This window comes from Triturus cristatus, chromosome 12 (genome assembly GCF_964204655.1).
Source record: "Triturus cristatus chromosome 12, aTriCri1.1, whole genome shotgun sequence".
NCBI lineage: Eukaryota > Metazoa > Chordata > Amphibia > Caudata > Salamandridae > Triturus > Triturus cristatus.
This window is the reverse complement of record NC_140595.1, coordinates 815,187,609-815,204,578: the sequence shown is the minus strand read 5'-3', so window position 1 is coordinate 815,204,578 and position 16,970 is coordinate 815,187,609. Positions and strand designations below refer to the sequence as shown.

At 45.3% G+C, this 16,970-nt stretch overlaps 1 protein-coding gene across 3 annotated transcripts in view; it reads left to right on the top strand.

Moving 5' to 3' along the window:
* LOC146782962 (phospholipid scramblase 3-like) overlaps positions 1-16,970 on the top strand; it is a 102,866-nt gene that overhangs the window by 56,047 nt on the left and 29,849 nt on the right. For all 3 annotated transcript variants that reach the window (XM_085638090.1, XM_085638091.1, XM_085638089.1), the window contains one exon: positions 7,971-7,998. In XM_085638090.1, the coding sequence (XP_085494216.1) occupies positions 7,971-7,998 (28 nt within the window). The remainder of the gene's footprint in view (positions 1-7,970; positions 7,999-16,970) is intronic.

Sequence of the window (16,970 nt, the reverse complement as noted above, 5' to 3'; positions counted from 1 at the left end):
AGGCTGTACTAAAGACACTTTTTCAAACAGCTGCAACGGATACCGGTGGTCGCCGCTAAGGTTGGGTACTGCTATATAATCTATGCTAAGTGTACAATCTGCAGCTCATATGCCTCGAACGGAATATGCTACTTACCAGTATGCATCTGTTCTTGGCATGTAGAGCTGCAGAGTTGTACACGCCCACCCGCCTCCCCGGCTACCTGTATCCGTTCCAGTACATCTTATTTAGATACAACACATGGGTTTCTCACTGTTATTACTACGCTCCATCATTTCCCTGTTGGCGAAAAACAATCTGAGGATGGAGCCGAAGCCCATGCGCAGTACGGACCGAAGGAGGAGTCACCAAACTCGTGACTTCCAAAGACTGTCCAAGAAGAAAAACAAACTGCAAACATCCGGGCCCAACACCAGATGGCGACCTATGCTAAGTGTACAACTCTGCAGCTCTACATGCCAAGAACAGATGCATACTGGTAAGTAGCATATTCCTTACTTCCCACCCTTTACCCCAATAATCCCAACAAACCACAGCTAAAATTAAACTGTACAAAAATTAATTACACAATTAAAATGTATTTTTAATTACAAAACTAATAGCATTTAACAACTAATTATAAAGTAAGTAAAAATAATTTACTCCCCACCCTTTACCCCTATAAACCCCACAACCCACACCTATTTTTTTTTACACAATTACCATAATTAATCATCAATTAATTAATTAATATTAATTAACAACCAGTTAATAATTAATTACAAAGAAATTACTTCCACAATGAACACTATAAAATCTCAATTAAATAAATATTAATAAATAAAAAATAATCATTAATTTATTATAATTAAATTACTTCCCACCCTATTCCTCTATAAACCCACAACCCGCTGCGGAACTGAAAAATGCAAAATGTAATTAAAATAAAATTGCTAACAACTAAATATGTAACACATATATTAAAAAACATAAACAATACTTATACAAAAAAATACATCACATACATTTAAAATATAAACTAAATTACATAACGCTAATTTAAAAATCGATATTTTAAACAACTATTTTTGAAAACAATATTTCTTACCTTAAATTCGATATTCTTGACTACGATATTCTTGCTGTCGATGTGTCTGTGTCACGATATTTACAACTCGATATTAGTGTAAGTCGACATTTCCAACTCGATATTCTGTCTGAATACCACTACTAATGCATGTTATTGCCTAGAACCATTGATGCATATAATGTCAAAGACCTCTGATGCATGTTACAGCCCAGGACCAATGATCGATATAATGTCAGAGACCACTAATGCATATTACTGCCTTGAACCACTGATGCATATAATGTCTGACATCATTGATGTATGTTACTACTGGGACAATGGATGCATAACATTTTCTGACACCATGATGAATGTTACTGCCTAGGACCACTGACGAATATGTCTGAGACCACTAATGCATGTCACTGCCTAGAGCCACTGATGCATATAATGTCTAGGACCATTGATGCATGTTACTGCCTAGGATCACTGATGCATATAATGCCTGACACCACTAATGCATGGTACTGCCTTGGACCACGGATGCATATAATGTCTGGGACCACTGATGCAAATTACTGCCTTGAACCACTGATGCATACAACGTCTGGGACCACAGATGCAAATTACTGACTTGAACCACTGATGGATATAATGTCTGACACCATTAGTGCATGTTACTACTGGGACAATGGATGCATAACATTGTCTGGCACCACGATGAATGTTACTGCCTAGGACCACTGCCGAATATAATGTCTGAGACCACTGATGCATGTCACTGCTTAGAACCACTGATGCATATAATGTCTGGGACCACGGATGCATGGCACTGCCTAGGATCACTGATGCATGTTATTGCCTATGACCACTGACAAATATAATGTCTGCAACCACTGATGCATGTTACTGCCTAGGACCACTGATGCATGTTACTGCCTAGGACCACTGACAAATATAATGTCTGAGACCACTGATGCATGTTACTGCCTAGGACCACTGATGCATATAATGTCTAGGACCACGGATGCATGTCACTGCCTAGGATCACTGATGCATGTCACTGCATAGGACCACTGACAAATATAATGTCTGAGACCACTGATGCATGTTACTGCCTGAACCATTGATGTATATAATGTCAAAGACCAGTGGCGCATGTTACTGCCTAGGGCCACTGATGCATATAATGTCTGAGAGCACTGATGCATGTTCCTGCCTAGGAACATGGGTGCATATAATGTCTGGGACCATGGCTGTAGATGCTGCCTAGAACCACTTATGCATATAATGTATGAGCCCACTGATGCATATAATGTCTGGGACCACGGATGCATGTTACTGCCTAGGACCACTGATGCATATAATGTCTGAGAGCACTGATGCATGTTACTGCCTAGGACCACGGATGCATATAATGTCTGGGACCATGGATGTATATGCTGCCTAGAACCACTTATGCATATAATGTATGAGCCCACTGATGCATATAATGTCTGGGACCACGGATACATGTTACTGCCTAGGACCACTGATGCGTTTAATGTCTGGAGCCTACGATGCATGTTACTTTCTAGGAATCTTTTAATATGTGGGACCACTGATGCATGTTGCTTCCTGCAACCAATGATGCATATAATGTCTGGGACAATGCATGTATACACTGCCTAAGCCCACCTCTGCATATAATGCATGCAGCTACTGGTAGTTGTTACTGCATAGACCCACTGATGCATTTAATGTCTGGGACCATAGATGTATACATTCGCTAGGCCCTCCTCTGCATATAATGCATGCGGTCACTGGTAGTTGTTACTGCATAGAACCACTGATGCATTTAATGTCTGAGACCATAGATGTATACATTCGCTAGGCCCACCTCTACATATAATGCATGCGGTCACTGGTAGTTGTTACTGCGTAGAACCACTGATGCATTTAATGTCTGAGACCATAGATGTATACATTCGCTAGGCCCACCTCTGCATATAATGCATGCAGCTACTGGTAGTTGTTACTGCGTAGAACCACTGATGCATTTAATGTCTGGGACCATAGATGTATACATTCGCTAGGCCCACCTCTGCATATATTGCATGCGGTCACTGGTAGTTGTTACTGCGTAGAACCACTGATGCATTTAATGTCGGGGACCATAGATGTATACACTGCCTAGGCCCACCTCTGCATATATTGCATGCGGTCACTGGTAGTTGTTACTGCGTAGAACCACTGATGCATTTAATGTCGGGGACCATAGATGGATGTTGCTGGCTAGAACCACTGATGCATTTAATGTCTGGGACCATTGATGCATGTTGCTGGCTAGAACCACTGATGCATTTAATGTCTGGGACTTTTGATGCATGTTGCTGGCTAGAACCACTGATGCATTTAATGTCGGGGACCATAGATGTATACACTGCCTAGGCCCACCTCTGCATATACTGCATGCGGTCACTGGTAGTTGTTACTGCGTAGAACCACTGATGCATTTAATGTCTGGGACCATAGATGTATACATTCGCTAGGCCCACCTCTGCATATATTGCATGCGGTCACTGGTAGTTGTTACTGCATAGAACCACTGATGCATTTAATGTCTGGGACCATGGATGTATACATTCGCTAGGCCCACCTCTGCATATATTGCATGCGGTCACTGGTAGTTGTTACTGCGTAGAACCACTGATGCATTTAATGTCGGGGACCATAGATGTATACACTGCCTAGGCCCACCTCTGCATATATTGCATGCGGTCACTGGTAGTTGTTACTGCATAGAACCACTGATGCATTTAATGTCGAGGACCATAGATGTATACACTGCCTAGGCCCACCTCTGCATGTATTGCATGCGGTCACTGGTAGTTGTTACTGCATAGAACCACTGATGCATTTAATGTCTGGGACCATGGATGTATACATTCGCTAGGCCCACCTCTGCATGTATTGCATGCGGTCACTGGTAGTTGTTACTGCATAGAACCACTGATGCATTTAATGTTGAGGACCATAGATGTATACACTGCCTAGGCCCACCTCTGCATATATTGCATGCGGTCACTGGTAGTTGTTACTGCATAGAACCACTGATGCATTTAATGTCTGGGACCATAGATGTATACATTCGCTAGGCCCACCTCTGCATATATTGCATGCGGTCACTGGTAGTTGTTACTGCATAGAACCACTGATGCATTTAATGTCTGGGACCATGGATGTATACATTCGCTAGGCCCACCTCTGCATATATTGCATGCGGTCACTGGTAGTTGTTACTGCGTAGAACCACTGATGCATTTAATGTCGAGGACCATAGATGTATACACTGCCTAGGCCCACCTCTGCATATATTGCATGCAGTCACTGGTAGTTGTTACTGCGTAGAACCACTGATGCATTTAATGTCTGGGAGCACTGATGCATGTTACTGCCTAGAACCACTGATGCATTTAATGTCGGGGACCATAGATGTATACATTCGCTAGGCCCACCTCTGCATGTATTGCATGCGGTCACTGGTAGTTGTTACTGCATAGAACCACTGATGCATTTAATGTCGAGGACCATAGATGTATACACTGCCTAGGCCCACCTCTGCATATATTGCATGCGGTCACTGGTAGTTGTTACTGCATAGAACCACTGATGCATTTAATGTCTGGGACCATAGATGTATACATTCGCTAGGCCCACCTCTGCATATATTGCATGCGGTCACTGGTAGTTGTTACTGCATAGAACCACTGATGCATTGAATGTCTGGGACCATAGATGTATACACTGCCTAGGCCCACCTCTGAATATATTGCATGTGGTCACTGGTAGTTGTTACTGCGTAGAACCACTGATGCATTTAATGTCTGGGACCATTGATGCGTGTTACTGCCTAGAACCACTGATGCATTTAATGTCTGGGACTATTGATGGGTGTAATTGCCTAGAACCACAGATGCATATACTATCTAACACCATTGATGGGTGTTACTGCCTAGGACCACTGATGCACTTAATGTCGGAGACCACTGATGCATGTTACTGCCTAGGACCACTGAAGTGTATAATATGTGATGTATAATCAGGGCCACTGGAATTATGTGGTGAGGGAGGGCAAATTATGCCGCAAGGTTCAGCAAATTATGCGGCAAGGTAAGCAAATGATGAGGCGTAACGCAGCACATTTTATAATAGTATTACCTCATTATTTTGTTGTTTTTACATTTCTTAATAGGGTCTGGGAGTTGGGTGCCCCTCATTAGTAGCAGTTTAATATCCAAATACAGCAATAAGCAACAGAAAGGTGACCAGTAAACATTTGCAAAGGGCCTTTTACTGCGCTGCAACACATGTCACTGCACTTTTAGAGACTTATGTGGCAAATGAAGCAAATCCTTAATTATGTGAAAAACGCCGTAGCCGCACAGTTGCATAATTCCAGTGGCCCTGTGTAAAATATAGGCTGAGCCATATATTCATGTACCTGTCAGGGAACTCAATACATTTCTGTCTATGTAAATAGAAGCTCATTATAGTCTGAGGTCATGGAGCGATGTTACATACTCACAGGCCACAATCACGTTTGAATTTGTTTGAGACAAACCCTGGTAGACTCAGAATAGAGCAAGACTCCTGCAAATAGATAGATGCAATGTCTACACTGGTGAACATGCTTAGTCAGCCCTGTTTGTGACACCCATGACACATCGGTGCTTGTCGAGGTCACCGTTGTAAAGAGACAGTGTGCCAAAGTCCAACCCTCTGCATTTGTAAATGGTTGTTTATATAGAAATTAATTAGGAAATTACTAGTCTGTTAGTCTTGTGGGTTTCACAATAAGGAAACATAGGAAGAGGGAGGTGAAGCAATTTGGTCAAGATCACAGAGCTTGGTCTAGTGGGGAAGCAGGGATTAGAAGTTGGGCGATCCGGTTCCACATTTACAACCACAAATCCTTCCGCCACAATAGGGCTCATTCTGCCAGCACTGGGTCATTCCAGTAGTGCCAAGGGAGAACCAGCCAGGGCATTACCATCTCATCAGAAAAGCCTATAATATAGCTCAGTGGGTGTGAGACATGCTGCTTGAATCAGTCTACAACATTCAGGCCACACTTTAAAAGTCTGAATTAGCTTGCATCTTTCGGTTGATTACCAGTGAGTGGGTAATATCAATGCCTTGTCTTTACCGCTGTATGTGAAAATATATAGAAAAGGTATATGTGCCTGCTAGGTCACGCCTCGCAAGGATTTCTGGGAAAACGCTTTCAAAATGGTGACAAGGTTAAAGTACAGAGGGCCTCATTTATGAAGTGTTGCATCGCTGCGACGCTTCTCAGCGCGCCCTCCTTGCGACACCAGGACCATAGATGCGCCGTATTTAAAGTACGGCGCATCATGTCGCAAGGAGTTACAGATACATCAGTATTACTGACGTATCTGTATGCACAAAAGTGGGGCATTGCTGGGGTGTGTCTGAAAAAAGACACAACTCCAGCAATGTGTCCTTTCACATGGGGATGGGGCAAGCCCCATGTGAAAGGGCCTTTGTCACCCACTTGAAGCAGGCGTAAGGTTTTCACGCAATGGCGTCCTAGAAGTGGCGCACCGAAATATCATAGATTTCAATGCGCCACTTCTGTGAGGCTTCGATGCAGGGGAACGCCCACCCTGTATAAATTATACCTGACGCAGGTATAATGTAGCGGAGGGGTTTACAAAGTGACGCGTCTGCGTCACTTTTTAAATAGTGCGCAACATGGCAAATTTTTACGCTGTCGGCGCATCGCAAAAAGTGACACACCAGCAGGGCATCAGTGTTGCAAGGCTCATAAATAAGCCCCGGAGTTTTTAGGAGTGAACGAACAGTTGGGAGGGTTTGGTGAAGGGTATTGATCTGGGAGGTGTATACAGATATGTGAACTCCACGTACATGCCAAGGTTGTATAATGTTTTGAAATATGCAGCTGCTTTTGGGGGGTCGAGGTGGGGGTCTCCTTCAGCTTAAAGAACGTTCCCAAGATGCACCTCGCCCAGTGTGGCCCCTGCCTCCACCCCACCCCCCGGAGTGCACCCGCCCTCCACCCTTCATGGTAAAGGGTCTCTCCAGCTCCTGTGGCTTCCATGCCAGCAGTCTGGTGGGGTGGCTGAAAAGCCCCCAAGAAGGGTGCCCCTTCACAGAAGTCTGGACACCCGAGGAGGGGTACAGTGAATGAGAGTCTGGCCACTGAAGCCGGATTCAGTCTCAGAATCCGCCGAGGTAAAATGATCGGTGTCCTGGGCCTACAGCTGTGGAACCCACCAAGACAAGAGCCTTGAAACCAAACACACAGGTGCATGGGAGAGGAGGCTGAAGGCCAGCCTCTTCTTCAGAGGGGATTCTCCCCCACCAGGGTCATGTCCCTCACTGGCCCTCCCCCTCTAAAATGGCCCTCAGCCCCTCCCCATGCGGTTTATCCCCCACAAAAACCCCACAGCCTGCCTGGCCCCTCCCCCCTTCCATAGAGCCCTAAAAACTCTCTGTAGGGCTTTGACTTATCGCTTCCAGCACTCCCTGTAGGCTGCTTGTCACGGGCTAAGACTTTCAAAACACACAAACGAATGAATAAATACATGAATGAATGAGTGGATTAATGAATAAATTCATACATGAATGAATGAATGAAGGAATACATAAATGGATGAGTGGATTAATGAATAAATAGATACATACATAATAAATTAATGTTTGAATGAATGAATGAATAATTAAATTCATACATATGAATGAATAAATAAATATGTGCATGCATACATAAATGAATGCGTGGATGAATGAACAAATGAATGGATGCATCAGTGAAAGTGGCTAGTCCTTTGCTCAGTGTGTTGTGCCTTCATCTGGTGCTCCCAAGGCTCAGTTCTGTGTTTTTACCCTCTGCAGGTGGACCAGATTCTAATCCATCAGAAGAGTGAGTACATTCTTTCATTTTACTTGACACAGACGAGGTGACTTATGCACACCAAGATAAAGCACATATAAATACAGAGACTGCAAATAAAGGCACGTGCACTTGAGTCCAGTTGTACGTCAGAATAACTTTGTTTTGCAAAAATATTGTAGCCAGAACATTTGCTACCACAATACTGCGAAGGTCAATTTATATAAATTAGAAAAGATTTATTGATGTTAACTTTGTATCTGTGTATCTTGAGGATATATATTGTACTCAGTTGTCTAGTAGAATATATGGTTGTCCATTCATCAAATGCCAGGGGAGCAGAAGTGACATTACATACCCTTTGACCTTAATGGCATCACAGGAAGTGACCCTCGATCCTGATTTTTTGCCAGGAAGTCAGGTGACATGCCCTTAACCATGATGACATCACAATGATTGACACTGATGAAGATCCATATATCTGCATGATTCATATGGCAACACAATACAGACAAAGGTGTATTTTAGATCCCGCCCATATTATGAGGCCGACTTGATTTTTAAAAGTTCGGGAACGTAATACTTGCCATGAATTGTAGTGAGCGGGCAAAGCAAGAATGCCGGCCACTACCAGGGGGTTTATGCCCTGGAGAAAAGTTTGAAAAGAATGTGATCAGGTACTGCATTTTAAAGCACAATTTCCACATACATTTTCCAAAAAAAAGCCATAGGCTGTGAAAGGGCACTCATTAAATGTTTAAATCATTACATGGGGTGCCAAGCCAATGAAACCAGACGGTCCCCAGGAGTTGATCGCATTTTTAAAAAAAATGTGCTATGGATGCCGCCATATTTCAAATATCAGATCCATTGTGCCACGGCCAGCATTTTGTCATGGGTGCCCCCATATGCCATGGGTGCCCCCAGTATGCCAGAGCCAGGATATTTCCATTGATGCCATCAATAGTCCACAAGTGACCTTTATCTAAAAAGTGACCGCACTATATGTCAGCGCCAACATTTTGTCATGGCTGCCCGCTTCCATACGTCAGGTTGCCCTCCTTTATGGCAAGAATTGCCTCCAATGTGTTTGTACCAGCATTTTTCCACAGATGTTCCGTAAGTCAAGACTTACCTCTAGTGTGCCAATACCAGTATTTTCACGTGGGTGTTCATTTCACGTGGGTGTTCATTGTGCCAAGAATTACCTCTAGTGTGCCAGCGCCAGTATTTTCACATGGGTGTTCATTATGCCACTACTTCTAGTGTGCCAGTGCCAGTATTTTCACATGGGTGTTCATTATGCCACTACTTCTAGTGTGCCAGTGCCAGTATTTTCACATGGGTGTTCATTATGCCACTACTTCTAGTGTTCCAGTGCCAGTATTTTAATGTGGGTGTTCATTATGCCATTTCTTCTAGAGTGCCAGTATTTTAATGTGGGTGTTCATTAGGACATTACCTCTAGTGTGCCAGCGCCAGCATTTTCACATGGGTGTTCATTATGCCATTTCTTCTAGAGTGCCAGTATTTTAATGTGGGTGTTCATTATGCCATTTCTTCTAGAGTGCCAGTGCCAGTATTTTAATGTGGGTGTTCATTAGGACATTACCTCTAGTGTGCCAGCGCCAGTATTTTCACATGGGTGTTCATTATGCCATTTCTTCTAGAGTGCCAGTGCCAGTATTTTAATGTGGGTGTTCATTATGCCATTTCTTCTAGAGTGCCAGTGCCAGTATTTTAATGTGGGTGTTCATTAGGACATTTCTTCTAGAGTGCAAGTGCCAGTATTTTAATGTGGGTGTTCATTAGGACATTACCTCTAGTGTGCCAGCGCCAGTATTTTCACATGGGTGTTCATTATGCCATTTCTTCTAGAGTGCCAGCGCCAGTATTTTAATGTGGGTGTTCATTAGGACATTACCTCTAGTGTGCCAGCGCCAGTATTTTCACATGGGTGTTCATTATGCCATTTCTTCTAGAGTGCCAGTGCCAGTATTTTAATGTGGGTGTTCATTATGCCATTTCTTCTAGAGTGCCAGTGCCAGTATTTTAATGTGGGTGTTCATTAGGACATTTCTTCTAGAGTGCAAGTGCCAGTATTTTAATGTGGGTGTTCATTAGGACATTACCTCTAGTGTGCCAGCGCCAGTATTTTCACATGGGTGTTCATTATGCCATTTCTTCTAGAGTGCCAGCGCCAGTATTTTGCCACAGATGTCTCTATTAGCCAAGAATTACCTTCAGTATGCTAGGGCCAAAGACACACTTGCAAGCATTCTCACTCACACTCACTCACACTGATTTTCACTCCCACTCTCTAACACTCTATTACACTCATTCGTATTCATTGTCACTCACTTGCAGTCACACATTTTTACTCATGATTCATTCATGCAAACTGACACTTAATCTCACTCTTACTCACTACTACCTGTCACTGACTCTCACACACACACACACACATGCCTACACATACATTCACACTCGCTCACACACGCGGACGCTCGCTCTCACATAAACACGCACTCACTCACCAGTTTTTACTTACATTAGCTGTGACCAAATGTCCCATTCCAGCTACCTCTGATTTATTTTACATTAATAGAGATAATCCAATATTTTTCAGTATTAGTGTAATGGAAAATGGACAGAACATAATGAGTGTGGACTGGAGTCCTCCCTATGTTCTTGGCACTTAATTTACCACTTCGGAGGCCAGGGAATGCAAAGGCAGTGCCAGGTATTGCCAGGGGTCACAGCTGTGACCCCTAAATAATGTCCATGAGCACTCCATGCATTCCCAAAGGGCCTGGGGTCCGGCAGCACATGACAACAGGCACAGGCTGCTGACCGCATCTGTGGGAGCGCCCTCCCGATGCTGCCCGGTCCTCCCAGAGCCTGCAGGGGAGGTTTGCACCGGCCTTGTGAATTTGTTGTCGTGGGAGGCCTTGAAGGGTGTGTTGAAGGGCAACACTTTAAGCAAACCCTTAGCTGATGGCCCACATTGAAACAGGTGCAAGTTGTAACTGATGCTTGTCTCCAGCTACAGCAGCCTGGAAATCCCAAAGTTGCTTTGATTTTCAGACAAAAACGTCCTGCTTCCTCTGTTCCTTGTGCTGCCCTTTCCAGCCTAAGCTCGGGTCGCACAGACAGTGACAGCGGTCGCAGGGGGAAAAGCCATCAGTGGCGGCTTCTCCACTAAGGCGGAGGAGCGTCGCCTCACTGCTAATTCAGCAGTGCACAGAAGAAAACAAAAATGATCATAACATAACGTAACTATCATTTTCTTTTTCTTTGTGGAGCTCGGAGCCTGGTGGGGGCGGGGCTGGGCTCCGTGATGCCAAACAGAGTGAGGAGTGGTTTCCAGTCCTCTAAGTGCACATTTAGGGCCAGCCAAACTGTCATGCGCACTTGGCATGTTCTCCATTGGGCTGGGTTGCACAGCCCAGTGGAGAACATACCCAGCCTCCCAGGCACAGCCTGAGCGACCAAACAGGATACTCAGACCAATCACGACGCTGCTCCTGCAGTGTCGTGATTGGCTGGGAGAGCCTGGAAGCCTGGGTGCTTCCGGTAGATCGCGAGGAAGAGGGCGGAGGAGAGACGTGCGTCAGCGCGGCAGCGAAGGAAAAGGTAAGTTACTTTTTTATTTTCATTTACTTTTGTAATCCCCCCCATTCTGAGGCAGCCGCAACTGAGACCCATGCATGCAAATAGACCCCATCCAGGTAGGAGACCCCCAGTTTTTGAAGTAAAAAATGGCCTTAATTTGGCTGAAATTGCCTCTGCTTGAATTGAAGTGAAGGGGGGAAATACATTCTCTCATTTAGTTTATTTTAAAAAAATCTCCCACTTTCCTCTTCTAAAATGTTGGCATGTTTGCAAACGAAGAGTCGCAACTGCGACCCTTGGTGACCCCTAAATGACACCCATGGCTACTGATTAAATCTGCATGCCCATGCATAGCGTATCCAAGATCACCAGTGCACTGGGCAAGCATATGTAGGTGACTGGTGAACAGGCAGACAGGTCAGTGTTATGTGGTGTGGCGGATCTGCAAAATTGACTTGGCACTGTGGAATGGGGGAGTCTGTGTGTGTCTGTGAGTACACAATATCTCTTCCAAACTGCATGCATGGGATAATGAGTCCATTCAGCTTCAGGGACGCGTCACACAAACTTGGACTGTATGGACTCACTGACGAGCAGTAGTGAGGACCCTAGTGACATTGCAGTCTGCTCGTTTGTTGTGATTCGGGTTCCTCTGTCAGACCTGCTCCTACCTGCTCCCCTGAGGTGCCTGGGGCGGTGTCCACAGGCATGCGGGGGTGGGCTCTCCTCTTCACTGTTGGCAGCTTAGAGGGTCTGTTAGTTGGTTTTCGATGGATATCCTCACAAAGTTCTTTGTTGCGATGGACGACAGCGGAGGATTGGGTCATCCTACCACAAACAAGGTAATACTAAGGCCAAGCTCTGATTGGTTGCAGTCCATTTCAGGAGTAGTTCCTCTCTTTCTGTGGTCTTTAAACTGTCATGATAACAACAAGCTTCAGTGAATATGTATCTCATAAGCAAACTGCACGCGGGCAACGATGTGCGGCACATTTGCGCATTTTGTCTGTCGGATTGCAGTGAGCACGTGTGCAATAATCACGGTGAAGAATGCAAAATAGTGATAGCTGCATTCAACCTTAATGTTTCCCATTTCAGCCACAGAAAAAAAGAGAGAGTCTCGGGCTGGGCTGTATGTGTGGCATGAGCATGAATGGGTGAGACCCACAAAGCATGCTACAGAATTACAGAATTATTTAGAAATAGGGATCTGAGATTGGTCCTGAGGAAAGCTACATGACTCGGATGGGCAAAAGAAGTGGCTGAAACATGTAGACGTATAGATGCTGAAGTGACTAATTTTCTGCATTGGGAATCACTCATGTTCTTAATTGTGCCAGGGGTTCTCAGAATACAGGGCACTTACAGAGGTAGCCATTAAGCATTTCTAAACTTAGATCCCGTCTCCCCAGAAGCGCTTCTTTGAGGCCCCGGGTACAACCCATCCAGATACGGAGAGTATCTGGACGAGAACTCGATGATGAAGCATGCCACCAGAGTTCCTAGTAGGTGAGAGTCCTTTTTAAAACAAGAAGTGACTTTCTACATCATTTTAAGGAGACCGTGAAACAGTGAGAGAGGGGTGTCTCGCTTCTTGGTATTTGTATGTACAACAGAAGTGGAGTCCATCCCCCGAACACTTCTCCACCCTTCTTCGTTCCCCTCTTCTTGGCTATAGTTGTTCACACCCAGTCACCCAGGATCCCCATTCGACATCCACTCCAGCAGTTCTTGGGCACATTGCAGTATAACACAGATGTTCTGAGCCGAGCCCTGCCACCGCCACACTTTTACTCTTCTTTCGATGTTGCAGTGGAGGAGGTCTTGGTTGCAACATAGTTTGGAGGTGCACTGCTGCCGTGCAAGCCATGCTTGCTTTGCTGACTGTCTCTTTCTTGTTGCTTACCATTGCATTTTCTTTACTTCTTTATTTATTAGGCACACAAATTATCCCCGAAGGGATCTCTAGGCGCCATAGCAGCAGTGGGCAGATTGCAATCCAATGGCAAGGTTAGAGGTTTAACAGCCATGTTTTCTAAAGTCTTTTAAAGAGAGTGAAATCGGGACAGGCGTGGATGGATATGCGCAGCCGATTTCAGTGATGCAGAGCCAGAAATGAAAAGGAACGACTCCCAAATCTCGTCGTACGAATACGTTTGGGGCATAACAGCAATAGATCACTAGATCTAAGCTGGCGAACAGGTGTATAAGGCAGGAGTTTATTTTTAAGGTAACAGTCCCTTTCCGTGCAGAGTTTTGCAGACTAGACAAAGAAGTTTGAAAAGAGCACAATTTGTGATCGGTAATCAATTAACTGAGTGCAGACTGGGTTCCGCTGGGGAGCGAGAAGGGATAGCCAGGATAAGGCGTGCAGCTGTGTTCTGCACCACCTGGAGCCTAGTAAAAAGGCTTTCATTTATTCAAACCAATAAGGCATTTCCATAGTTGAGGTGACTTACTATCAGAGCATGGACTAAAGTTTTCCTGGCCTGTAGAGGGGTCCACTGAAACACTTAAGCATGCGCATGAGACCAAAACAGGTTCCAGAGATGCTTTTAACGTGCTCGTTCATGGTAAGATTTTTCATCTAAAAGGCCTCCTAAATTCTTTACATATTTTTTAGGTGTAGGGGATAAACCCAGCTCTGATGGCCACCAGTCTCCTGACCAGACTGAGTTTGCTTTTCCGAATAAAAGTATCTCCGTCTTATTCGTGTTAAGCTGCAAAAAGTTTGCAGTCATCCATCAGGCGATTTTTAGCATACAATCCTTGAATTTAATTTTAGTGAGAGTCGAGTTAGAATCCATAGTGATGACCAGTTGCGTGTCATCAGCGTACGAGATGGTTTCAAAGCCACATGACTTAATGAGTTTTGCCAGGGGGGGGCCACATAAATATTGAAAAGAGTGGGGCTCAGAATTGATCCCTGGGGCACCCCTTTGTCAAGGACCATGGGTTTTGATGAGAAGTTACCCAGCTGAACAGAATGGGTGTGCTCAGAAAGAAAGTTCTTCATCCATTTCAAGGCTTTGCCGGTAATGCCAATCTCCCCCAGTCTTTGAGCTAAAATGTGATGGCAGATGGTATCAAAAGCCGCTGATAGATCCAGGTGAACTGGCATAGCTGAAGTTCCCTGGTCTAAAGTGAGTTTGATGGTATTGGTGACCTCTATTCAGGCTGATTCCGTGCTATGAAACACACGGAAGCCTGACTGAGAGGAGTCCAGCAGGCGGTTGGATTCGAGGTAGGACACCAGTTGTTGATTCACCAGAGACTCTAGGATTTTGGACATAAAAGGGAGTAGAGATATAGGTCTATAGTTTAACATGTCCAGGGGATCAGCTGAGGGTTTTTTAAGAAGGGTTTTGATACGTGTTGTCTTCCATTTAAGTGGAACAGTGGTTGACTGAAAAGAGAGATTACATAGGTCTGTGATCGTGGTAAGCAAAATAGGGGTCAGAGTGGCAATCACATGAGTGGGGGGCAGGGTCCAGTGGGAAACTGGTTTTTATTGTGTTTATTTCGACCAGTATTTGATCAGCTGTAACAGGTTTGAAAAACTTCCAGGGTGGGAGATTGAGAGTTAGTCCTGACTTCCTGAGATTCCAAAGTCATTGGTATCATGCTATTTGCAAGAGAAAAGTAGATGTTCATTTTTTGTTCGCAGTGCACTGCCAGATTGTCGAAATGTATGAGGATGTAGGTATTATATGATTACAGCTGCTTGGATTCGTGAGTTCCTTACGGATTTTAAAGAGCTCCGTAAGGAGTTTTTGTCGGCTCTGTGAGTCCTGATTTGGATTTCCTCCATTTGCGTTCAATTTTCCTACATACGGATTTCTCCTTTTTTAAGGATTCGGAGTACCAGGGTGCAGGGGGGTTTCCCTTTTCATTTTAGATCCTTTTAGCGGGGCAATGGTGTCTATGGCCTGTATAAATGTGTCTTCAAAGGCTTTTAGTGCAAGATTGGTGTCTTTGTAGTCAGATACAATATGAGGAGTAAAGGCAGGGAGAAGGGTGGAGGGAGCCACCCTTTTCCAGGGTCTTGTAAGATTCATGGCATCACGGGGGGCCCCCTCAGGTTTCTGAACATCCAGGAGGAAATCTACAGAGAAGTGGTCAGTCCACGCCTGTGGAGATTCTTCTACTAAGTTGGTGGCATCTGTAAATATTAAATCGAGAGTGTCCCTGGCCACATGTGTCTGCCAAGAGGCGGAAGGTATCCGGGTCGGCTTGATTATCAATATGATTATTGAAATACCCCAAGAGCAGAAAATTATCTGCTGCTAAGATGTGTGGTGCTAGCCGTTCAATGAGCTTCGCACTGAAATCATTTTTAGGTTTCGGCATAAGCAGCGCATGCGCTGCCTCTCCGAGGCATCAAGTAATCAGTATTACTAGTGAAGCTCCATCCATTGAGTTTCTCTTTGTTTTGCCACTTGTCATTGGTGTAATCAGGCATTTCTCTTCTTATCTTGCTCTTGGTTGGCTAGTGGTCCGATGCGTCACTTCTGTTTTCTTCTGTTTCGGAGGAAGCAGCATCAACCAACTACAGTTAACGTACGCTGCAGGGCGGTATCTTTTAATGATGGGACTACTTTGGTTTTTTTTCCATGGCGCCTGGTTTGCGCCCCTTGCTCCTTCTTTATTAAACCATCGTGCACGCCTTAAGTTTTACTTTTCTGTTCTACCCAGAATGCATACCACACTTTATGAATAACACGAGCGCACACTTTTAACAATGTGCCCGTGGCATGCAGCCCGTCACCCCCATCCCGCCCCCGGGCACCGTGCTTAATGTGTCACTCGGCCCGCCTCCTCGTCTACCTGTCCAGAGGTAGACATACCTATTGGGAGACTCACGGCCTTGGCAGCTGCTGTGATGGTGGGTGCGGGATGAGACACAGGCAGGAGAGGAATAAAACTGTGCAGCCCAGGGCCGGGCAGAGCAGAGAGGAAGAGCGCTGCCGACTCCTGCAACATCACTGGCAGAGCACTCCAGCAGAAGCCGCTACTTGCCCCTCTGTCGGCTCAGCAGAGGGTGAGGCTTGCGTACACACCTCCTTGTCCGGGCAGCGAGGCTCTGGTACACAATTCCCTGTCCGGGTTCAGCCAGGGACAGGTACCTGGCTGGCTGACCAGGCACAACACTCCCCACAGTCCACAGAGGTTCAGGAACGGCTCCTGTGGTGCACAACTCCCAGTCAGAGGTGTGCGACGGTCCAAGCGGGGCACAGCCACCCCGGGGGCTTCTGTTCCACAAAACTGGTGCAGGGGTGGGTGTCCGTCGTCAAGCAGAAGGGCTGCCGGACCACAGCGCGGTGTACGGCTCGGTGCGTGGGCCCCTGTCTGTGCACTGCTCCAGGTGTGTGCCCATGCAGTGCCGG